The 26,643-nt window shown below is 40.1% G+C and overlaps 1 protein-coding gene across 3 annotated transcripts in view; it reads right to left on the reverse strand.

The window, feature by feature from the left end:
* Positions 1-26,643, reverse strand: part of ATXN7L1 (ataxin 7 like 1) — a 488,131-nt gene that overhangs the window by 443,376 nt on the left and 18,112 nt on the right. For all 3 annotated transcript variants that reach the window (XR_012716108.1, XM_075274094.1, XM_075274093.1), the window contains exon 3: positions 14,229-14,333. Coding sequence is in view for 2 of the 3 variants with exons in the window: in XM_075274094.1 (XP_075130195.1) it covers positions 14,229-14,333 (105 nt within the window). In the remaining variant the exon portion in view is untranslated. The remainder of the gene's footprint in view (positions 1-14,228; positions 14,334-26,643) is intronic.

Here is a 26,643-nt window from a genome sequence, read left to right on the forward strand (position 1 = left end):
TGGTGAACAGGTGAGTTGAGAATACCCCTTTAAGCATCACTCCCCATTCAAGTATGTATTGAAGGAGCACTAAACCCCGAATAGAAACACGAAGATGGCAGAGTTTAGGCCACACAATTTTTGTTATCTATACCGTGTGTTTGACCATTTTGCTGTAAAGAATCCCCTAAGTAATTGGCAGTATAACATAGATACAAAACCAGCATTACTACCAATAGTGCCAGCAGTAGCATGCACAGTGACAACAGCCATTCTAACTCACAGCTCCACAGGTAAAGTCACCTAACTTTCCCAAACTGCTGAATGGTAAATCTGTGTAGTTATTTTTTGATAATTCCCAATTTTCCTATATCCATTCATGTTTATTTTTCAGGACCTCTGAGAAGCTGAGTAACAACCAATTGATTTTTTTTTTTTTTTTTTTTTTAATGAACCTCACTATTGCCCTGTTACTATATGTATATGTACTAAACAGTATGGTATGCCATGCCAGATTTGGTTTTCATGCTCCTGGCAAAGCTGGGTAGCACACAAAGTAATGCTGTCACAGCAGTCCCTATAACAACCACGAAAATGAATAATGTTCATTTCAATTCATATTTCTGGAAAAGCTGGGTATAATAATACGTGATCTGTAAGAAGGAATATTATATTTACCTACAAAAATATACCTCCTTGCATTTTTATCATACCATAGCTGAGTAACATACCAGGTATAATAGGTGAATATTAAACATATCTAAATAAATCCTCCTGCTAATTCCCAAATCACTCCAAAGCTTGCTAGATCTGTCTTTCACGATTTTGGGCAACCTGGCTAACACAACATGTAGAGCTGTAATAGGCAATACTGAAAGCTATATTCAAATAAGTCCCACTCCTTTCTGCATAAGTGTCATACTAGGTTTACAATAAGCGTTTGGGTTTCCGTCCTTTGATTCCACTTGGGAACCTGAAAAACTGAAACCAAAAACTAATACTTAAAAACCTGTGGAAACCCATGGACCCCATAGACTATAATGCTTGCAGGACTTTTCTCGGAACTCAAAGTCTAGTGTGTACCTAGTGTCATACCTTGCTAGATTCGCCTTTCGGGCTTCAAGGAACACTGGGTAACATACTTCAGACAATACTGTAAAAGGAACTGGTAAATACTAAATATACCTAATAATGCCCTCTCTTATCTCTGTAGCGTTTCAATAACTTGCCAGATATGTCTTTCAGGGTCCCAGGAAAGCTGAGTAACATGGTATGGATAGTTGTAATAGAGAACTCTCAAACAAAAGCTACCTAAACAAGAATCCCTCCTAAGGGAGGGTTCACATCTGCGCCCATGCGCGCTTTAGCCAATCTAGCCGGGTCACCGTCTTCTGCCCTGAGAAACTGTACCTATCAGCGGAGAAACCGTTTTGTTTTTTTTTGTTTTTTTTTAAACCAGGCAAAAAGTCCTGCAGGTCCGACTTAATGTCCAGTTAAAAAAAAAAAACAAAAAACAGTTTAGCCGCGGACAGGTACACAAAGCTAATGGGCGCTCATTTTTCAACCCTATTCACTTGAATGGGTTTGAAAACTGACTGCCGGGTTTCCATCCCCTGTCCAGTTTCTCGGGGCAGAAGACGGAAATCCAGCTGGATTTGCTAAAGCACACACAGGCGCAGATGTGAACCCGCCCTTACTCTGTAATTGTGTCATGCCATGTTAGATTTTCCTTTCAGGGTTCTGGGACAGCTAGGTAAAGTACGAGGTAGTGTTTTCATAGGTAAATGCTGAAACAAAAGCTGTCTATATAAACCTTTCTAAATTATGCTACAGCTAGCTAGATTTGCTTTTCAGGAATATGGGAAAGTATTTGCACAAAGTAACCGAAAAACACACATATTTAACCCTACACACTCCCTGGTGAAATGTATGCCCTAGATCTGCACCGTTTCCATTACACTCAAAGCCACTCCATTTAGCATTAGACTGAATAGCAGCCAAGTCCCTCCCCAAACTTCCTGTGATGTCATGCTAGTGCTTATAGCTGGTCATGGCACTGTACAGCCCTGGGAGTGAGGAAGGTTTGCTAAAGAAGACCACCATTGCCACCATGACCCGATCACACTGTGCCAGAGAAATACCTACATTCAACTTCCCACTACCTTGTTTCCCTGAAAATAAGACAGTGTCTTATATTAAAATTTTGTCCTAAAGATAGGCTATGTCTTATTTTCAGGGGATGTCTTTTGATGATTTTATTGTTGTGTGCTGCTGCCACCACTGCGCTACGCTGAGATGTGCTTGCTGCGCAAAGACTATATGAAGAAAAACATTGCAGCCGGCTGAATGCTGTGTGTGGTGCTCCATGTACACAGGAAAACCAGCAGATGTCGAGTACGTTGTATCCATTGTTCCTGCTGCTGTGGGATGAGCAGGGAGAGTGGACCCCTCTCATACAATGCTTAGTGTATGCACAGCAGGCATCTCCCAGCTCATCCTACCGCAGCAGGAACAGTGGATAAAACGTATCGCAGCAGCACACAGAACATCGCACACAAGTGTTCAGCCGGGTGCAAAATTTTCTTCATACAATCTTTGCGCAGAAAGATTATTATTATTGGGGGATGTCTTACTTTTGGGGGGTGCCTTATATTAGGCAATTCTCCTGTGTCTTAATTTCAGGGGATGGCTTATTTTCGGGGAAACAGGGTATAAATTCAATCTTTCACTCATTTCCTCTGTGTCGTTTGTGCAGCATTTGACTGGACAGACATATTAGGACAGACTTAGACTAGACATTATTCTACTGTGCAAGAATTAACAAAGTGTTTCATGTTTTTTGATAAATCTAGCACAAATCATTAGACTGACTAGTCTAACTTTACACCTTTCATTAGTTGGCTTAGGTTAGGACAGAAAATGCACTGAAGTTTTGGTGTTTTTGGTTTTTTTTAGTGACTGGGGTTCTCAACTTGAATCACAACCTTGTCATCAATATGTAACTTATATTTTTCTTGGATTTTCCCAAAAGGTCAAGTGACAAATGATAGCCAGTATAATGTTCACATTTTATTTACTTATTTATTTTTTTTTAATGAAAAGAAATCTAAATTAGTATGCAGAAGAGTTTCTAAAAATTTATAGGCTGTAAAGAGAATTTGTTGAATTTGCAGCATTAAGAAGTCACATTGACTGAAATCAAAAGCAGTTCCAATCAAAAACATAACAGGCCAAGTTACATGTTAACATTGGAGCCCTTGTTTGATTTCACTTTCACGATTCTTGCATCCATTGAACTTGTGAGTTTTGGATAGTTTTTGTTTGCCTTAATTTGCAGGATGACCGAATAGCCTCCCAGAGCTGCTGTTTTGATGTGAACTACCTCCCACCTTCGTAGATCATTCGCTTAAGAATACTCCAAAAGTTTTCAATAGAGTTAACTCTGCGGAGGATGGTGGGCACACCAAAAGTTTCTCTCCTATTAAGCCCATAGCAGCCAATGACTCATAGGTATTCTTTGCTGTATAAGATGGTGCATTGACATGCATGAAGATAATTTTGCTACGGAAGATTCAGCTCTTCTTTTTGTACCATGGAACAAAGTAGTAAGTCAGAAACTCTATATAGTTTGCAGAGATCAATTTCACACCTTCAGGGACGCTACCAACCTTGTACCTATGATTCTGGACAAAAACATGACTTCGCAGCCTTGGAACATGGTGGCTATCCACTACTCCATCCATCTGGACCATCCAGGGTTCCACAGCAGTTATCAGTAAACAAGATGGTTTCAAAATGCGTTTTCATGTATGTCTGTGCCCCCAGCAATGGTTTCTGTTTGTGAGCCCTATTTAGGCGTGGATGAATAGTAGATTTAGGCACAACTCTCTGGAGGATCCTACACCTTGAGGTTTATGGGACTCCAGAGGCACCAGCAGCTTCTTAGGGGAGCAGCACACTACCGTGTTTCATCCGTGAAACACAGTCTGTGTGTCCACTAGATTTACCAGCTTGAACTGCAATGTATTCCTGACTTTTTAACAATGAGGTACAGTTTACTTGAAGGGACCTGTGATGTTCTCTACCTACTATATGTAAGATATTCCTTTAATAGTCCCACAATGGGGAAATTTCAGTGATACAGTTTCATGGATGGTACAGTATTATATAACAAGAGAGAAACACATAGAAGCTCATGGCAGATAGAGAAATCCTATGAATCATAGCAACTAAAACGTAAGAAACACAGACACACTGCAGGATCATTTAGTTCTCTGTGTGGAGTGATGTTAATAATACAGCCGAATGTGGTTGGAGGACACGAGGAGGGGGGTCACAGCATGATCTAAACAGGCAGAAAAACATTTTTGCAGAGGTGGGGGACATATGCAGCTATCATGATAACGTGGTAGTTCCTTTGGTAGGTAGTGAGATCTCCTGCTCACAGCTGATAGTTCGGTATCTTGCATCAGCACTATTGTCCATTAACCACAAAAAAATGCCCCAAATGTCCTTCATCACAAGCCCTCCTCCTCCTCCTTCCTCCTTACCACTGTGTTCTACTTCCCCAAAGAAGTCTGAAGCCATCCAGGTATACATGGTGCTGTTCTCTTGCCAAGCTTCCATAAACTCCTGGGGTAGGTGGGTGATGGTAGGTTTCCAGGCTGTAGCAGAGTCCCACGTGTCCACAGTAATAGAAAGAAATACCAGTCAGCTGTAGCATCTTCACACATCAGCAATAGACGCCAAAAATCATCTCGTTGAACGAAGTAGTCCACACTTCCATGTAGGTTTTCCTCCAGGCCGCATGGTGTCCTGGGGGGATGGTAATAGGCACATGTGTAGACACAGGAAACCAGCTGAACCAGGTCTTGAGTCCATGCTTTACAATACAAAACAAAAGGAACAAAAAACTCCACAGGGTCTTCCATTCGATTTATAGTTGCTAATTCATAGTGCTAGTTTTCTTGGTTACAGGATTTTTGAAGATACAGAGAAAAAGAGTAAGAAAGGAAAGATAAGGTTGCTCCCAGCTTGGAGCCCTGTATCGAGGCAGCCACTAAGGGTGCCAGGAGGACATATTGTTCATACTATGTCCTGTGCATTATATGGTTTTAATGTGTCAGCTTTTTTTTTTTTCCCAACAAAGAACATATTGTGGTAAAAAAACAATTGTTTGCTTATATGGTCTGCAATATGGTCTGCAGCCTATACTGTCTGTCTATGTGCAGATGACATTTGTAGGAATAGTGGCATAGTTCTCTACTGTAGGTTATACTAATACTTACACCATGAATTGATTTTAGAGCAATTTTCTGTCTCAGGCTCTTTGCTTACATTGCTGGAAGAAAAGGTGAAGCTGTATCTATCATTGTATCATACGCTGATTTTCCACAATTTCTCTAGAAATCGTGACAGAATGGTTTTGTAGTGGATAACATAAATAATCCATGATAATACATGATGGGTACACCATGTACCATAGGTTAAGAACCAATTATCTAAACTATTAAGGTGTCCACATTGCTGTGAACACTCAAAAGCTTCCCCTTTCTCCTGGTCACTCTGGCCTACTGCTATGGCATTCTCAGGACTCGTCTACAACATTCCAGATAGATTCATATATAGAAACAGAATTCCTGGTCAACATGTTTTAAAAAGTAAACGTACAACAAAAGGTTTTAGAAAGTGCCCACAAGAAAAAGAGCTGAAAAACGGACAGGGATAGGTCCATGTTTAGACAAAGCAGGAAAATTGAGGAGAGAAAAAACCAAAACAATAGACTGAATTTCTATGAAAGTAAATAAATTATGCATTGAACTGTACAACCTCAATAATTGTATAATTTCATATATAAAAATGGTTTTATTTTGAAAATAAAATTAATAACTTTTATCTGAATATGCCTTCACTCAAAATCGTCCCAGACTACGACTCCACTGCCCTCACTTGAAGTGGTTCATAAAAAGGTACAATATACTTATTTTTTTTGCTTGTTTATTAGTAGAGAAGAGCGAACAGTGAAATGCTCAAAGTTCGATTTGAGTAGCCGCTCAATACTCGACTGTTTGATCGAACATCGAACCCCATTATAGTCTATGGGGAATAAATACTCGTTTAGGGGGAAACCACTATTCGACTCAGGAGGGTCACCAAGTCCACTATGACACCCCAGGAAATGATGCCAACACCCTGGAATGCAACTGGGACAGCAGGGGAAGCATGTCTGGGGGCATCTAATATGCCCAAGTCACTGTATTACGTCGGGATCCCTGTCAGCTTGCGATATGCAGGAGCTGACTTTTTCCCATAGGAATGCATTGACCAGCGTTGATTGGCCGAATGCCATACAGAGTACAGCATTCAGCCAATCAACACTGGTTCTGCTGGAGGCTCGTCTGTGAGGAGGCGGAGTCTAAGATTGGACCAGAATGGAGACTGCTGTGGCAGAGCTGAGTGTGCGCTGAACCCTACTGCACACTCAGATCTGCTGCATCAGAGATGCGCTGAACACTGCTGCACACTCAGCAGGGTTCAGCGCACACTCAGCTCTGCTTCATCTCCAGTGTAGCAGTGCTGAGCACATGGCCAGCACTGCTACATCTCGGCATAGGAATGCATTGACCAGCGTTGATTGGCCGAATGCCATACAGAGTACAGCATTTGGCCAATCAACGCTGGCTCTGCTGGAGGAGGCGGAGTCTAAGATCGGTCCACAGCAGTCTCCATTCTGGTCTGATATCAGACTCCGCCTCCTCACAGACGAGCCTCTGGCAGAACCAGCTTTGATTAGCCGAATGCTGTACTCTGTATGGCATTCGGCCAATCAACGCTGGTCAATGCATTCCTATGGGAAAAAGTCAGCTCCCGCATATCGTAAGCTGACAGGGATTCCGACCAGATAGAGCCCCAAAGAGCTATGTGAGTAACATTCCCACCTAAATAAAGGTAATCCCTAGCTAACCCTGCCTGTACATCTATCCCTGTCTCACAGTCACATAGTTCACAGTCTCATATGAACCGGATATTAAATCCACTGTTTGTATAAATTGGAGGTCACCTGAATTAGCCAGCCAATTACTTTTTGCGATTTTTTTTCGATGCCTCCGTTGTCGTAGTTCCTGTCCCACCTCCCCTGCGCAGTTATTGGTGCAAAAAAAGTGCCAGGGAAGGTGGGAGGGGATACAAATTTTTAGTGAGTTTGCCACCTGGTGTTCGAGTGGAATCAAACATCTCGAACAGCCTGATATCCGATCGAACATGTACTCCATCGAACGCTGTTCGCTCATCTCTATTTATTAGACTAAGTTTTAATCAGATAAACACAAGCAAGACAGGCAGTTTTATTGTTCCATTATTTATCATTTTTATGTACACTTCAGGTTATCACTATTAAAATCACATCTTTCTGGTAAGGCGCTATTTAAAACATACATGTACAATACGATTATAACCCATAGAAGACCCCATATTGTGGAAATCCAGTGGTTTTGTTGTAGATTTTGCTGTGGTTTTTTTTAGCCAAAGTCAGAAATGTCTAAGTACTTCCTTTATATTCTCAATTCCTTTTGTAGTCACTCCAGACACTGGATAACAAAAAAATAAAAATCTGCAACAAAATAAATCTGCGTTTCCGCAACGTGGGGCCTTAGGCTGAGTTCACATCTGCACCAGAGTATCCATCACAGAAACCACCTAATATCGGCGGAAAGAAAAGCCCTGCATGGAGGACTTTTCTCTCCGCTTATTTTAGGCGGAATCTGCTGTGGAGACTCCAACACATATGTGAACCAAGCCTTAATGCGACAAGCCATTTAAAGTATCAAAGCTTTAAAGTATAAACTTAAGTTCCTGGATATACTCACATTCCATATACTCAGACATAAAAGTCTTGTAGGGATGGGCAATTAATAGAAAAATAATCTGAATGTCAAATCAGGAAACATGATTTTGTGCATGGTGGTTATTTTGGTTATTACAGTATTCGCAAGGTTCTACTTGCAGTTTCATTTAAACTGAACAAGTCAGAAGCGGATCTGCTGTTATACTATGGGGTCTCTCAGACCGGAGGTAGAGGCCAAGGGAACAGAGTTACTCACCTGCATTGGGCCTCCTGAATGACATCAAGGAACACTGAGGCCTATGACCCACATAACTGCCAAGGCCTGGAATTGGTTGTGGCTGTGTACTAGGGGCCTGATGTTATTCAGGAACGCCAAACATGACAACGTCCCATGCCAGTGCGAAGGGAAGGCTCGTAAGAGTGGTTTTCATGTTTGCTCACCTTCCTTGAGTCCCCATTAATTATAACCTAGGAAGGGTACTTAAATACTTTTAGTAAAGGTCTGTTGACTGTGTTCCATCATCACGTCGAGGTCCGAACTGAGCACTGCCATTAATTATGGTATTTTTCGGACCAAAAAACGCCACCTCTGGCTAGAAGACCCACCACAGGTGGTGAAGGCCCTAAGGAGCATCATACTTTGGTGGGAGGCACTAATGTGACATTAGTGCCCCCACACAGTATAATGCCCCATTATTGTATAATCTCACCATATGCTCCCTAATAGAGTCCTCAACAGTATAAATAACAGTGGCCTGCTGTCCGTGCAAGAGCCCATTCACGTGAAGGCAGCAGGGATGATTTATGATCCCTGCTGCTGTATCCGCCTCAAAGTCCTGACCAAAGTCCTGACCGAAAAAATTCATTGGGCCTAATCCAGAGCGGAGTGCGTGTCTGGATGCCGATGCAGTGCACCGGCTTTCAGTCCGGAACCTGAGCCTGCTCCACAGGCTAAAGACTAATCATGACTGTTCTGAAACTGCACAAAGTACCTCGAAAGACAATTCTCACAAAGTCTGTTCAACACATACAAACCTGCAGTATACTTTTTTGCCCCTACAACAGTAATCAGTAACCATGATTATAATGGGGACAAATGTGTAATTACTTGCCGATGGACCCTGGGCTACAACTCATTTTGCCCTTATTAAGCCAATGCTGGGGGTTGTGGCTTTTAAAAATGAGCATGGCTTAAAACAATCATCATTAATCGTAATCAAGGTGAAATGCCCAATTATGATTTAGGTTATAATCACCCAGCCCAATAATTATTACTAAGTTCATTCAAAAGACATAGTAAGGCTAGGTTCACACGTGTGCTTGGATTCCTCTCAGGTTTCCGTCACCAAATTCACTTAAAAAATGCAGAGAGAAAAGACGTGCAAGCAGGACTTTTTGCATTTTTCGGGCAGAAACCTAGTGGATCCCATTATATTCTATGGGGTCCACGGTTAACCACTTTTTAAGCGGATTAGGTTTTTGTTCTTCGGGTCCCCGAGCAGACCCAAAGAATGGAAATCCGGGCACAGGTGTGAGCCAAACACTTACTTAAAAATAAATAAGATCAGTCTTGCTGTGTAATACAACGATTCCCCCATAGAGGGGCATTATCAAACATTTTTGTTATCGTTGTTCTGAAAACTTTATTTACAGATGTAGCACATCATGAATGGGGTAAGAGAAGCAATAAATACATATGGTACACATCAAAGCTAGATTTATTTTGATTTATTTTTTGAACATACCCTCTCTGCCTCAAGTATGCAACACAGCTTTTCAGTAACATTTGACCTAAAATTTAAAAGAAATATTCAGAATATACATTTTGATGACACAACAGAAGCGATAGTCCTGAAGATGAGATGGTAAGGACCTATATAAGAAATCTCTCCATATTTCATATTTCTGGTTTTATATCAGACATCCTAAGCTTGCCATCAGTAAGAAGGACCATGAAACTATTTCTTACACTATAGTAACCAACACACGATGCTCTTTGAGCAGCACTACTCTTTGAAGTTTTATACCATTACGGAACATTGTGGCGTCTCGTCTCTCCCATGTAACTTGACCAATAAGATTTAAAAAAGGATTTTATTTGAATTGCGTATCATGAGATGGACAAGACACCGGTCACTGCTGGTGTACAATGTGAAATTGTTAATATAAGAAAGTGCTATAATTAGCCAGAGCCGAAATTAATACAGGAGTGTACAGGATGCATGCAGAGGCAGAGAAAGAGCGAGACACACACACTGAAGAGCACACAGAAGCTCCCACATCATTCTTGGCTGACTGATCAGACAGATAATATCCTTCTGCAAAACAGGGAGGAGGATTATTTTTGTGGCTAAATCAACAGCACCACTTAGCAACTGGCTGAATCTTAACAGCTTACATGCGGGGCTTGCCAATCTTTGTTTAGTGCAAACAATAAAATTGTAATGCATTTCCCCTTTGATATTACTTGTGCCATCCCACTGTACCCAAGTGTCTCCTGTATATGTACCATTTCTCATTTTCTATACCAAAAATGTGATTCTTTAAAACACAGATACAATACAGCTATAGTCAAAGTAGGGCCGTGTGTGACTAATAAATACAAATTGGGACAACCCTTACTGATACAATTGTTTTCTTCCTAATGTTTTCATGTTTTAAGTAGAACTGGGTGAATTTGCATAAAAATAAAATTACATTTTTTGTGACTTTTTAGGTAATTCTTTATTTTAAGCTTGATTTTCTTGCTTATCTGGACTAGAATGTTGATCACCTATTCTGTGGACAAATGCTGTGGCCTCTTCACTAGGTACCAATCACACAGCCATACACATTATAGTGGATGTGCTTGGTAATACAGCTCAGCCACATTGTTTTAATAGGGTTAAGCTGCGGCATGACCATGTGACAGATGCCGTGTTACTGGTCTTAGAAGATGAAGTGGAGCTTACCCAAGAGCTGAAAGTTCTTTCAACAGCTGATAGGCAGGGAATCCAGGGGTTGGGCGTAACTTATTTAATACTCTGGTTCATTCTAAGGCGAAATCATCAATACCATAAAACCCGGAAAACCCTTTAAAAAGGACCCTTTATGTCCTCTAAGATAGCATAAGATAGATACATTCCGAACACAGAGCACTTTCAATTTTGCAGATGTCTGCTCACAGCTTAGCATCAAAGGTAATGATGCTAGTTTGGCGTTCCAAATGCATCTGACCAGTTTCCTTTAACAAAGAAATTTTCCACGCACAGGAAGAACTATTAGGCTACATTCACATGGCAGAGCCCTGCACTTGGTCAAGTACTTAATACAACAGCTAAGCTGAAGATAGCATCAGTCATGTTATTTACAGTAGTGTCAATGGAAACAGACACAGAATCAGTCTGTGACAGCTAATGTCCGTAGCTGTCATCCTATGACGGAAGACAGCAATGGCCAACAGTAGTTGAATTCCCCTAACACACAACCCGTGAACTTGATTGTGTGAAAAAGCCCTTATATAAACATTATAGTGCTACATCTACTGTAGTAAAAGTAAACATGGTCTGATAATGCAGATGTCACAAGTCAGGAAATCAAATCTAGTAGAAAAAGACATTACACAGCCATTATTTTATTGCTCCCTCTCACCAACTGTGATATTTAGATGTAAGGTTACTTTATAGGTTTATGGCCAGGAATAGGAAAAGGATGTCTGGTGGGTTAATTTTTCCACTAGACATGTACAATCAAAATGCATAGTGAATTTGTGAAATACAGTGAAGCACATGTATAAAATACCACTGGGAAATTCCAATAATTCAGTCTTCAAAAGTAGCACATTAGAAGCTTATACAAGATGCTTAAAAGCAGTCAAAAACAAGCTTTAATAGTTTCTCCTTACTTTGGTTTCTCCAACATTTATACAAAAAGAATGGAAATACCAAGACTTTATGTAAAAAATGGTTACATGATCTTATCCATTTACATAAAGAAATGTACACTATAACATGGAACAGTTCTGCGGAACTCTCAACATACACTCTTCTACCTGAACCATGCAATGAATCTTACCAACTGATTAAAAGGAGACCCCTACTGGGCAAAGCCATAATTTCAGCCATAAAGAAATGCAAAAATGATGCATCTTGTAAGGTCCATGTGAGAATCCATGTTTAGTGCAAATCTGAACCTCATATAAACATACCTTATTTGCCAGAAAGTTATATTATGCAGTCACAAATTACAGATGGGAAGGGGGATAGTGGGGCACTTGTCAAACACAGTTGGGAGATACAGTATGCCTATTTTCCGTGTCTGTGACCTCACGTGACATAGCTAGAGTTGGAGGTGCCGACTGTAACTATGGCTTATTTTTGGAGGAGGGCTTATATTTCAAGCCTACTCCAAAAACCCTGCAAAATCAATCTAGGGCTTATTTTCAGGGTAGAGCTTATTTTGGGAGAAACAGGGTAGTACAGAGGCATGAGTAAGCGAGAACTAAATGGTACACCAAACCTCATTTTACTGCTTGGGTCCACTGGGTAACTCAGGTATAAATGAGGCTCCTACACAACAGCCAGCATTGTTCTCCCATTATCACTGACTGCATAAGACCCACAGCGTTAAATAAGGAAAAAGTAACTTTAGACAAAACTTAAAACAAACATTTCAGGTGATTTCTGTTTCCCTACCTAGATATCACAGAGGATGAGAATCTGACCTCTGTGACATAGATTCATTATATGATTTACAGCAGGATTTCTGAGTAAAAAACAAAGTAAATGCTTATAGGACTAGAAGATGACGGATAGGTCAATGTACACATACAAATGCAGGTAAACCGGTCTATCAACCTGTGTGGGCAAGGCAAGTAGGACTCTCACTAAATTTCTGCTGAAGAAACAAAATACAGTATTTTGAGTAATCTGGTAATAGTGGTACACAATCAGACTGGGGTTGCTGGTGTTAATAGGTTAACATAGACTGATGAAGATCTCTTTCTAGGGTTTGGCTGCTCTTGTAGTGTATGTTCAGGTCAGAGAAACGTTGGTTGACCAAGTGTTGTAGTCATATTACGGCCAAAATAAGCTTATGACTTTGTGAAGAAATCTTAGATTTTATTTTAAATACATTATATAACTATAAAGCTTATGCCACACAACATATAAAAAGTTTTGCACAGTTAACCCTCTAACATACTTTATGACATACTAACAGCCGAGCTGTTTCTCACTCTCTCTCTCAGAAGCACTAAGTTGACTGGGGATCAACACTCGCTCTTACATTCTCCAAAACATAGTTATACTAAAGCTGGAAAATATCTATGCAACCGCCTGCAGGAACACAAGCTGCAAGCCAACGTATGCTATATAAAACAGCCTAAAGAAAGATCTTCACCCTTGACTGTTGCTTTACTATCTCTTTGTGACTTCTGGCTTGCAATAGTGATCAAGAAAAAAAACAACTGTCAAAATGCATGCTGCTGTGAGCGAGCCACTGCTACCAACTAGTTTTGGAGGCTACAATCCACTGAGAAAGCACTAGACTCAGCATGAACAGGCAGAGTATGTCATAAGTTATTGCCGTTAACTGATTCTGCTTCCATCAAACATATCCATTAGGTCCAATGTACACCTTCATTCGCCTTCATGTGGGGACAGAACATTCACCGCCTCCACCTTTTCAAGTTCTTAGGATCTGCTAATAGGCGCCGTTCCACTGATTTCAGCGCAGTTGCAATTTTCTCTCTAGCCCTCACCACTCCTGAGCAACAAGCGCAGATATTTTTGGTGCATGATGTGCTATCTTAGCTCTGTAATGTTAGAAGGGCAATTGTGTTTTAGATTTTTGTGAGGACTTTAACAATTAGATTTTTGTGTCGAAGGAGCGTATTTAAATAACATTGGAGCATACGTAGACAACATTTCAACAATGACATATCTCTTTGCATGGGAACAGCTCTTCTATAATAGACAATAAATGGTTGTATTAGGATGCGTTCACATGATGTAACGTGTAGCGTGATCTGGCACGTATACGGCGTGTCAGAGTTTGAGCGCTCAAAATGCTCCCATTCATTTCAATGGGAGTTAGGCACGTATACGCCCCGTTATTTTGCGCCCGTGATTTTGCATGTCTATATAAATAACTATAGAGGACACGTATACCATATATAGTCAAAACAGACAAATACAATAAATGAAAAAAAAGGCAACATTTCTAAATAGTAGAAATAACCACAATAATTAGGACAGGAGACAAACGTCATAACATTATCAACTGGGCTCAAACAGAAGGCAAGCAACCCACCTGCATATTTGTACTTTATAACTTACATCAGTGATATGCTAACACTCCTCTAGTCCCATCATAGAAATGAGTCAATATATAAAGTAAGAAAAAAAAAGTTTTGGTAGTCACTTACCACAATGTGACTGGAATACTTGTGGCTTCACTACTTGATTGCAGACATTACAGACCACTAGATAGAAGTCATCGTGAGCTGGATAGTGCCCAAATAAGTGCATGTCTATAGAATGAAGAAAAAAAAAGTTATTACAGTGTACCATATCATGCAGTCATAAATCACAACCACTGGCCCTAGGATTTCTTATACATTTTCTTTTCCACCGCAGGGCTTAGTAATGCATACAGAACTCGGTATAAAGGCAACATAAAAGGAGGACTTTTCACTAACTCTATCAACTCCAACTCTTTGTATTCCAAAATAGGAACTGCTCCACAGAGTCTGGTGCACTTGGAATTTCTTTCTGTACCCCTACCATTCCTGAGCTGTACCCCTGCTATTAGTTTCTGTACCCAATAGGCTATTTATACTCTCTAAAGCCAGGTGAGTGTTCAGCAGCTGGGGCAGATAGTCTGGATGGGGGAGGGGGTTAGCAAAAAAATTCCAACTGCACCAGAATCTGTGGAGAGGAATCTACTGAAGAATGCAAAACGTTTCAGTTGTAAAGGTGGTTAAAGACTGAAAAAAACAACAACAATACTTCTAATGCATCAAAAACAATAACTTTTAGCAAAGTTAAAAATAAATCACACCTCCACTAGAAAGAACTGGTATTATACAAGTATGTATTCAATAGGTGCAATTCTATACAGACTATTTTTATATCATATCTTAGATGTAGATGTCGGATTCAGTAAATCTGTCCCACTGTGTTCTTTGATTAGTGTTCACAAGATCATCAACTTAAGGGGCAACACGGTGGCTCAGTGGTTAGCACTGCAGCCTTGCAGCGCTGGAGTCCTGGGTTCGAATCCTGCCAGGAACGACATCTGCAAGGAGTTTGTATGTTCTCCCTGTGTTTGCGTGGATTTCCTCCCATTAGGAAAAAAAAGTACATTGTTATCCCTATATGGGGCTCACAATCTAAATTTAAAAAAAAAAAAAAAAATTATCAAAACACTTAAAACACTTGAGAGTAGGCACATGCAGAACTACAATTGGAATGGATTGTAAATGGATTGTTAGTAGCCACAAAGTTTTGTAGCTAAAAATTGTGGTCGTAAAACTACACAGCTACTGACAATTAATTTGGAAACCACTAGGATTTCCAGTAAAACTAAATAGTGGTCTAGTTTTGCAATGTGCTTCAGCCTCCTACAGGTGTCTCTAACATAAAGGCTCAAAAGGTCAGTCACGTTTTTATGCTGCATTATGTTGATATAAGCTACAAATAAAAGCTCCCAACTCCCCTCTTTTTCTCACCCTACGACCTGCAGTAGTTCCCCGTTCCCATCACACCTTCTCCAGTCTCTGTTGCAATCAATCACTACTCACCTTACTGAAATATTTAATCTCCCTCTCTTGTGGGAACTTTCCCTCCTCTTTCAAACATGAAGTCATAACCCGCTACTAAAGAAATATCGTCCTGTGCTGCTAATGATTGACCAGTCTCTAACCTCCCCTTCATCTCCAATATCTTGGAACGCTTGATGTATTGTCATTTAATCCACCATCCTTCCACTAACTCTCTTTTTTGGTCTCTTACAATCTGGCTTCTGCATTCTATTGAAACATTCCTTACAAAAGTCTCCAATGATGTCCTGATGGCTAAATATAACACTTGAGAAAGGTTCCAGTGCGAGGGACCGAAACGTCACATGTTTTAGAATGAAGACACCAGCTGGAACTTTTATTATTTGGAGTTTTGCTAGTTTTTTTCTGTTCTAAATCTAAAAGTGATTATTTTCTTCTAATTTTTCTGGGTCTCTCTCATCACCAGATTTAGCTTCCGGTACCATCTTTATGCTGATGATACACAACTACATTCCTCATCACATGATATCTCCCCTGCACTAACACAGAATACCAGCGACTGTCTCTGCTGCTTCAAATATCATGTCTTCGCTCTATCTGAAACTGAATCTCTAAATAATAATAATACATTTCCTGCAGCACTTTACAAATTGTAGGTTTCAAGTACAGACAAAAAGATATATTACAGAGTAATACTCAGTTAACACAATGGAACTGAGGGCACTGTATGAGCCACTACTGACAGATGACGGGTAATACGGCGTAATTTACATGCATGATGAAAATAACCTTTATCACATAAATGGCTGGGCCACCTTAGAAGCAATGCTATCTCCTATGTTGTCCCTGCAAGGACTTGTGTCACCCCCCTTCCCCCTTACCTCATAGATTGTAAGCTCTTGCAAGCAGGGCCCTCAGTCCCATTGTGTGAATTGACACTACTCTGTAAAGCCTCATTTTTTAAGTACTTGAACCCTACACATAGTAAAGTGCAGCGGAATATGTTGTCGATTTATACATATATTATTCGTATAATAGTAGAGTCAATATTTGCTCCAACTAATAACAAAATTGAGAATGATCACCTACAGTAGATGTCAGTCATTCCCTGGATAACAAATAGATACCATTTTTACAGAATGGGTCCAGTCCTAGACAGGATCCAACAACCACTTTTAACTGAAGGATGCCATATGTCAAGTCACACCAAGGAAGGATTCCAGGATTAGACATTTTACCATGCACAAGCTTTTCAGACACAGCTCTTCCCAGTCAATGGAGGCGTAAGGGTATGTTTACATGGAGTTTTTTTGTAGGCGGATTGACACGGAATCCGCCTCAAAATCCGCCTACAAAAATGCTTCCATTCAATTCAATGGGATCCGATTGCCTTTTTTTTTCTACTAGCTAGTAGCAGAAAAAGAAGTGACATGACCTATCTTGTGGCGGATTCCACAGCCAATTCAGCCGCGGCTCGAGACATGCTCCTGTTTAGGCCCATTCATTCGGGCCTAATCAGTAGCAGAATGCCACGACGGAATGCCGATACTGCATCAGCATCCAGTCGCAGTTAGCCGCAAGGAAAGTTCACACGGCAGAAAAGGTTTCCGCCACCTTTTCCTCCGTGTGAACATACCCTTAGAGAAAGAAACTTGGGTAAAACTAGCTCCCTCTAACATCACTCAATGCTAATTTCAGATTATGCTCAACAGAGCTATGCAAACATAGCTATCAATAAAAGAGACACAAAGCACAAATATTTCACCACAACATACTGCTTATTCACCACAGATGTCAATTTTTATTCTATTTATTTAACTGATGTCCTGTGAAAAGGCCAAACATCTAAAGATTTCTTAACCACCAAAAAAAATGCTCCTCTGCCAGCTTTGCTTTCCATCTTGTGCTTTGAGTAGTGTCACTCCCAAAGCTTTTTTTTTTTTAAACAAAAAAACAAACAAACAGTGTTATTACAGCTTAAAATACTCTTGACCATTACAAAAACTCAAAATCAAGCAAGATAACATGAACAGTAAAAATCTTACCCACTCTTAATGACTAGAAAATTGGGTCCGAGTCTTTCCAAAAAATTGCAGGCCCCACGGGACACACAGCGGGAACGCATTGCGGTTCTTCCCGAAGCACTTTGAACAGAAAGTTCAGAGTTTTCCTCTGCGGACTTTCTGTTACCATTTTATGTACAGGGAAGCTCCCGGCGTTTCCGTAGATATAACGGACATGCAGCGAGTTCCAAAACTGCGTCGATTTTAGAAATCGTAGCATATCCGCGCTGCAGATACTGTTTGATATTGCATTCGGGGAGTCCGCATGGGGACCTCCCCCCCCCCCCCAAACGGAATACCGAACTCATTGACAACTCATTGACAAGCGGTGAGCTTATGAAAGCACATGGACCCCATAGACTATAATGGGGTCCTTGTGTTTTCCGCACAGTGTTCACACGAGTCATGCAGAGAGAAAAAGTACTTCATGAACTACTTTCCTCTTCGCATGACTCGTGCAGAAACCGCGCGTAAAACACACGGACAGTATTATAGTCTATGTGTTCGGTATTCTGTTCGGGGAGTCCGCGTGGGGAAAACTGAATGCATATGTGAATCAGGCCTAAGATCTCAAGTTGCGGAAGCGCAATGTTTTTGTCTGCTGCGAACGCACAGTAAAAAAAAACAAAAAAAAAACACCCCAGTGTTTTACAGTGCCAGCATATATGGGAAGAATATGCAAATCTGCCTTCCATGATGTAATTAGGAAGACAGTTGCTGCCTCAGCATTGCAAACCAATAGAGGGCGCTCACTGGAATGTGCAAGCCTGTCTTATGACAGGATTCCAGTGAAATAACCCAATAATGGCTGCTCCCTTTAGTATCATGCCCGACCTTCCAAGAGGCCTTTGTTTTGCAATGACGCTGGGATTATTACCAGGTATAGTCTCTCAATCAAGGACAGCTGTTTCGATCTACTTGGATTTCTTCAGCTCGATGTAGAGAGGACTATAACCTGGTAGAGGTGAGAGGCTTAGACAGGGTTAAGGGGATTTTGTCACTCCTTAGGGAGAGACCACCATATAGGTGTGTGGAGACTTGTTAAGCCTTTATCACTCCACTTTGCAAGGAACTATGGGAAGAATATGCAAATCTGCCTTCCATGATGTAATTAGGAAGACAGTGAGCGCCCTCTATTGGTTTGCAATACTGAGGCAGCAACTGTCTTCCTAATTACATCATGGAAGGCAGATTTGCATATTCTTCCCATAGTTCCTTGCAAAGTGGAGTGCTAAAGGCTTAACAAGTCTCCACACACCTATATGGTGGTCTCTCCCTAAGGAGTGACAAAGTGCCAGCATAGTGAAGGAGGTTCTGGCTAATCCCATCCTCACATTGCAGAAAAAAATACTGTGGAAAAGCTGGGTTTTCAAAAATACATGTTTTTGAAAAATGCAAGCATTTTCCCCACACACATTTAAAAAGTGAAGAAAAACCACGGACAAAAACGCAGCACAAACCCAATGGAAAACGCTTTGGAAAAAACAAAATGCGGGGGGTTTTTTAGCTACAGTTCGCAACATGAGGCCTTAGCCTAAATCTTTGGGTTGATTGTTGAAGAACACCAAAAAATAAAAGGATAAAGAAAAAAAAAACATTATACCTGAGATACTGCATTAAAGAAATCTCTGCTGCCAGCTTTCTGGTCACAGTGACATTATTACTTTCAATTGGCTCTCAGCAGTTAGACTAGAAATAGTGACATATAAATGATCTTGAGCAAGAATTAAATGCCAGGAAGCAACACTGTCTGACAAAAACCAAATAGTCCTGGAGAGGCAAGATATAGAAACAAGATTAATATACAAGAAATTATGACAATCAAATGGAAAACTGTTTGCAACATAATACCTGACCGTTGTAAAGAGGTTTCATGCAACTGCCCCACATGAGCACTAGGGAATATTACTAATATCAAACAATTCATTAAAACATCCTTATGAAATTAGACCAACAAATATTAATGTTTTGTTTGTTTTTTTTTGTTTTTTTTTTTGGGGGGGGGGGGTTAACACACTATCCTATGTGAAACTGAATTAAACAGGACTCTTGGCATAAAAAAAAATAAATTCAACTTTATATACTTAGTATATACTAGCACTTACTTCTGTCATAAGATGACAGCAACAGACATTAAACTGTTGCAAAGAATGGACATAGACTGATTCTGTGTCTGTTCCCATTGACACTAATGAAAACAACATGATGGACGCTATGTTCTGTAATGTTTGTTTATTTTTGTAATGGAAGATAAAGTTATGCATACAGGATATTTTTAAATAAGACTTTATGAGACCTGGAGGCCACATTGACTTTAGCTCAATGCCAAGACTGTTGCAAGTTCATTAGTAAAGGTAGGTGGCAGGTCAACCTCATGGAACCATCCTTGAGAATTCTACATAAAACCAATATGGTCTTGGCTAAGCTCTATCTTATGTACCCCATGATCTTCCCTATCTGTTTCCGTTTCAAACCAGTGGAGACACCTTCCTTATCTGGTGGACCTCCCCCCTTATCCACACCACTTCTGGTCACTTGTCCATTCACAGGATGGGCCAAATGGTACCAGTCTTCCTAATAGGCCTAAAACCAGATGGCCTTCAACATGCTCCCTGTAAATTACTACAGTACGGTATATCCTGAGGACACAAAGCCTTTCAACACCACAAGTGACTAGACGCGATGACTCAATTATGCACTTTGTTTAGATCAACGTTATCAAATTTAATACTCAGGTACATTTTAATAAGGTCTGGTCTCCATGGGTCATTAGAGCCAACATCCCAGACTTGCCATACTGTCACACAATTAGATTTGATTTTGGCACACTCCCCCTTAGGAAGAGACCCTTGCTATGAAAACAGTGCTATACTTCGATCACCCTCCCCCCATTCATTTTTTTGCTGCAAACATTTAATTAATTCTACAGATAACACACATTGTTTAGTTCTTTATAAAAATACTGTGTACAATTTTCACTATGTTTAAATATTTGTGATATTTGCACATTTTCTCTTGCCTACATTTGATGACCATGACCAATGATATGGCCCCATTCACATCTGCATTCAGGGTTCCATTCGGGGGATCTCCAAACAGACTCCCCGAAAGGAAACCCCAACGCAGATATGAATAGGGTCTAATATCTGTTGCTACCTTGTTCACTGTTGCATTATTTACTTACTGTTTTGTTTCATTCAATAAATAACATTAAAACTAAACATCTGAACAATAAATCACTCAAAAAATAGACTAGAAAACACAACGGAAGTATAATCCTCATGTAGCTGCCTAAAACATCAAATCGGTCAATATTCTAAAATGAGACTATGATATGGCTTTTAACTAACATGAAATAGGGAACTATACTATAGGACTGATGCATTTTCTGGCTTTGAAAAAAATTGAGAAATAATGAACAAAAACATTGCAACATAGAAAAACATTTCTATCCATTTGTTTACTGGCCAGATTATCCAGAGTGTCTGTTCTAGAAGGAAAGGGTTACTCACAGTGTCACTAAACCTACAATACATTGGGGAAAATTTATCAAGCCCCTGCAGCACTTTTATGGCATGAATACACACACAGTACAGTACAAAAGTTTTAGGCAAGTGTGGAAAATAGCTGCAACATAAGAATTGGTTTAAAAAAATAAATAAATAAACAGAACTGTGGGGTTGTTCACACATAGGAAAAAGACGCTGAATGTGTAAAGTAGAAAATTTCTTCTTCTGGAGTTTAAAGCAAATTATTTCTGCTTGTTAAAAACCAAGGTGGATTTTGACACCAAATGTGAAGAGGAATTTGGAACAGAGTACAACTGTATTTTGCCTTTATTGGGCAGGGACAATTTCCAAATTCTGGGAGTAGATTTTGACAAACTACATGCTGATGGAAAAGGTGTATTTCCCGCCTCCCATTCATTTCAATAGGAGTTCGCTGGCAGAATTTGCCTGAAGAACGAGTTAGACGCTTTATACGCTTGCTGAAAAAAATACAGCTGGCAGAAAAAAATAACAAAATCTGCACCCAGTTAGGCTCCATGTACATGAGCATGTACTGGGTCAGAGTGCAAGCCGTGTTTTTCATTTTTATTTACTATAGCCGCATACACAGGCCTGTATCATGGGCCCGTTAGCCTGGGGCAAAACTCAGGACAGGTCCCATTCCTGTCTGTTTTGTGGTCCTGGTTCACTGAACAAATAGATGGATCCGAGCAGGCATGAGAGACACACAGATATCATCGGTACAGTTTTACCACGGGCTCAGTGCATGTAAACTTTCATGTGCATATATCCTTATCATTTTACTTTTCTCAATTAACACTGAAAGAGAATGAACACAAGAGAAACCTACATCCAAATCTATAGAATACCATTCACAAGTGCATACGTTTTTTGGTGGTTTATTAGAACTAAAGCAGTCATGAAGGAGAGATGAAAATACTACACTCAGTAGGCATATCTTCTATGAAATGATATAATTCATGAGTTACCAGATGTGTGCCAGGCAGCTATCCTGTTAGCAGACTCTACTTCCAGATTTTTTTCTACAACTAGTCAACATTGGAAGAAATTCACAGCAAAAAATGTTAAATTATTAACTCTCTTTTCATAGCATTGCATGTTGAGAATCATCCAAGTCTCAGGCAACAGTGAAAGTCTTCTAGCACTTGGTGAGGGCATTCTCCCTGATAGAAGTAAACACAAGGAGCTCCTTCTTAGCCGCGATGTCCTAGCCAATTGTGCAGGTGTTATTAATGCTGTAGGCAAGGCATGAGCACTTCAGGCCTGGAGAGTCACAAGCAGGCCAGGGCTCCGACTGCAGATGTATGCATTTCATTTACATGTACTTAGCCTACTTATCATTCAAATGAAGCAAATTTGCATAGGTATGTGTTGATCCAAGGACCGATGGATGGGAATACAGATAGAAGATTCTGACAAGTCAAGTTTAATAGAGGAAAGAAATAATGAGAGGATGAGTATGGTTGTTTTGTGATTAGCTTATTAATCTCTTGTCTCACCAGAATCTCAATATATCTTCACATACAACAGGTCAGGAAAGACCTCATGGCAAATAAAGTCAGCAGCGATAACATTCTCTAATAGCAGCATGATCCCAGCCAGGTCAGACAACTACAACTATTACTGTCTGAACGCTACAGCAACCAAAGAGAGCCTTGAGATGAATCGCTCTCTTCCAAAGTTTCTCTCAGTGTTTAAAAAAAATAAATAAATACATGTTGGCTGCATGTCTTCACTGTAAGCACCATCTGTAAAACCACAGCTTTTTGTTGAGATAGCACAAATAATATTAGGATGCCCCCCACTGGTAAAAAGCTATTACTGCATACATGTAAACGTAAAAAATAATACAAGCAGAAACGAAAGAAAACTTTGTTATAGTAATGTGGGAAATCTAGATAAAGTGTCCAAAACTTACTTGCTTAGATAAGCCACTTTTATTTAGCTGACACATGCTACACTAAGACAGGAAATTTCTGACAATCTTATAGAAATGCTCATACAGTTTCCACACTATACAGCATAATCAGCAATGTTACACTTACATGCACATTTATAAACCAAGTTACTTTTATATACAGTCCTATGAAAAAGTTTGGGCACCCCTATTAATCTTAATCATTTTTTGTTCTAAATATTTTGGTGTTTGCAACAGCCATTTCAGTTTGATATATCTAATAACTGATGGACACAGTAATATTTCAGGATTGAAATGAGGTTTATTGTACTAACAGAAAATGTGCAATATGCATTAAACCAAAATTTGACTGGTGCGAAAGTATGGGCACCCTTATCATTTTATTGATTTGAATTCCCCTAACTACTTTTTACTGACTTACTGAAGCACAAAATTGGTTTTGTAACCTCAGTGAGCTTTGACCTTCATAACCAGATGTATCCAATCATAAGAAAAGGTATTTAAGGTGGCCAATTGCAAGTTGTTCTCCTATTTGAATCTCCTCTGAAGAGTGGCATCATGGGCTACTCAAAACAACTCTCAAATGATCTGAAAACAAAGATTGTTCAACATAGTTGTTCAGGGGAAGCATACAAAAAGTTGTCTCAGAGATTTAACCTGTCAGTTTCCACTGTGAGGAACATAGTAAGGAAATGGAAGACCACAGGGACAGTTCTTGTTAAGCCCAGAAGTGGCAGGCCAAGAAAAATATCAGAAAGGCAGAGAAGAAGAATGGTGAGAACAGTCAAGGACAATCCACAGACCACCTCCAAAGAGCTGCAGCATCATCTTGCTGCAGATGGTGTCACTGTGCATCGGTCAACTATACAGCGCACTTTGCACAAATAGAAGCTGTATGGGAGAGTGATGAGAAAGAAGCCGTTTCTGCACGTACGCCACAAATAGAGTTGCCTGAGGTATGAAAAAGCACATTTGGACAAGCCAGCTTCATTTTGGAAACAAAAATTGAGTTGTTTGGTTATAAAAAAAGGCGTTATGCATGGCGTCCAAAAAGAAACAGCATTCCAAGAAAAACACATGCTACCCACTGTAAAATTTGGTGGAGGTTCCATCATGCTTTGGGGCTGTGTGGCCAATGCCGGCATCGGGAATCTTGTTAAAGTTGAGGGTTGCATGGATTCCACTCAGTATCAGCAGATTCTTGAGAATAATGTTCAAGAATCAGTGACGAAGTTGAAGTTACGCCGGGGATGGATATTTCAGCAAGACAATGATCCAAAACACCGCTCCAAATCCTCAGGCATTCATGCAGAGGAACAATTACAATGTTCTGGAATGGCCATCCCAGTCCCCAGACCTGAATATCATTGAACATCTGTGGGATGATTTGAAGCGGGCTGTCCATGCTCGGCGACCATCTAACTTAACTGAACTTGAATTGTTTGTCCAAAATACCTTTATCCAGGAACTGATTAAAATCTACAGGAAGCGACTAGAGGCTGTTATCTTTGCAAAAGGAGGATCTACTAAATATTAATGTCACTTTTCTGTTGAGGTGCCCATACTTTTGCACCGGTCAAATTTTGGTTTAATGCATATAGCACATTTTCTGTTAGTACAATAAACCTCATTTCAATCCTGAAATATTACTGTGTCCATCAGTTATTAGATATATCAAACTGAAATGGCTGTTGCAAATACCAAAATATTTAGAACTAAAAATGATTAAGATTAATAGGGGTGCCCAAACTTTTTCATAGGACTGTACATTGTCCAATGTAACGCCAGAGGGCGGAAATGCAAAAAGCAAAGCTATGTTTACTCTGACTTTCACTCCATTGTTCTGATCCATCATAGGATCAGAACAATGAGCTAAAAAGACAACAAAATAATAACTGCAGAAGCGGACCCTACATTTGCATCAATCATCATTCACTCTAAAGTAAAGATCAAGACAGAAGGTTTCTTTCGTCATATTTTTTTCTAATTTTTATTTTTTACACTTGTGTGAATAGTGACGGATGAGATTGGGGGGGTGCTCTCAGTACTAAGACAGATCAGAGCAATAGAATAAAAGCCTAATACCCACCTTGCCATTAACCTGCTGATCAGGTGCCGAAACGTTCCCAATTGCCTGCCAGCCATAATGTGTTGACACAACTGTTGGAACAATCACTAGCTGTGAAGTGCTGACAACACTGAGATCACTGTTGTGACCAGTGACTGACTATAGAGGTCAGTGTCAAAACATCACCAACTAAGCAGGAAGAACAGGGACTAGCAGGCGACTGGAACAGTAGGAGAATGGTAAGGTAAGTATTAGTCCTTTTGTTATACTACATTGTAAGCATTTTTTTTTTTTATTATTTATATGGTTGAACAACCCTTTAATCAATTTTTTCACACCCTGCATGATAAGGGAGTCGGTATCGCATGTCCACTGGTACTCTAGAAGGCAGCCAGTTGTAAATATTCTTGATGTGAATATCATGTAGTAAAAATAAAAGGATTGTAACTTACATTTCCCATGTTGGGGGACATTTATCAAAACTAGTGAAAAGGAAAGAACTAATTAAATTGCTGCTACTTCTTTGTGAGCCCTCTGTACAAGCCTAGATCTACTGAGCTGTAATGCTGCAGGGTCATCCGTGTAGCAGCTCACAAAGCTGCAGCCGCCTTTCATTTTGTAGCCACGCAGTTTCACAATAATGAATATTTGGGCAAAGCAAATTTTTCAAAAAAGTTTGGTTATTGCTAGTAATTAGTTAAAAAGTCAAACCAAATACCTTTAGCAGTGTTTTGAGCTATTTCTGAGTTTCTCTGGAAGCTCCTGGCATCTGCTGTGTTTGTTTACATGCTTCCTGTTCTGTTTTCCTACAACTACCATGATGCCTTGCGCTTCACTCCCTTTCTCAATCACACCCCCTCTATTTCCCTAGCTATCCTGCCCACTACTAGCCCTTCCTAACTCACTCCAGTCTTGTGCCACACATGCAAGCATCAGATATATGTGACATTAAAAGTGCAAACCTGTTAGGGAATACTTGGTGAAAATCATGATCTGGTGTCTGACACCAACAGCACATGACCAACACCATTGTCTTATAATGGGGATCTCTCAGAAACAAATCACAATGGGTGTTATACAATATAGTCCAGTTTTTGACTATGGCTGACCATGCAGATAATTAATCCCTTATGTGTTTTCTAATAGCATACTTGGCAATTATTTCTATATATTGTGAGACGGTGATAGGCAAAGTGCTGGAGTCACGGTATATCTCCCCCAGATTCCTAACCTATGTGTAGTCCAGTGCAGGCCTGGAATAGGTTTCAGCCCATGTGTGGGTCATAGGCTCATTACTGGACCATAAAAGAATGCAGAGCCTGCATTTCAGGGCAGATCCTGGGAGGAGAGGAAGTGGCCGGGTCTGTCCTGACACTGAGAGCCTTGTGTTACGGTGCAGTTTTGTTTTGATTGATTTATGTGATTGGTAGTAAGCCATACGTCAGTATTTTCTGTTTAGTTAGCGCTCAGACGAGCAGGT

The sequence above is a fragment of the Leptodactylus fuscus genome, chromosome 5, assembly GCF_031893055.1.
Source record: "Leptodactylus fuscus isolate aLepFus1 chromosome 5, aLepFus1.hap2, whole genome shotgun sequence".
NCBI lineage: Eukaryota > Metazoa > Chordata > Amphibia > Anura > Leptodactylidae > Leptodactylus > Leptodactylus fuscus.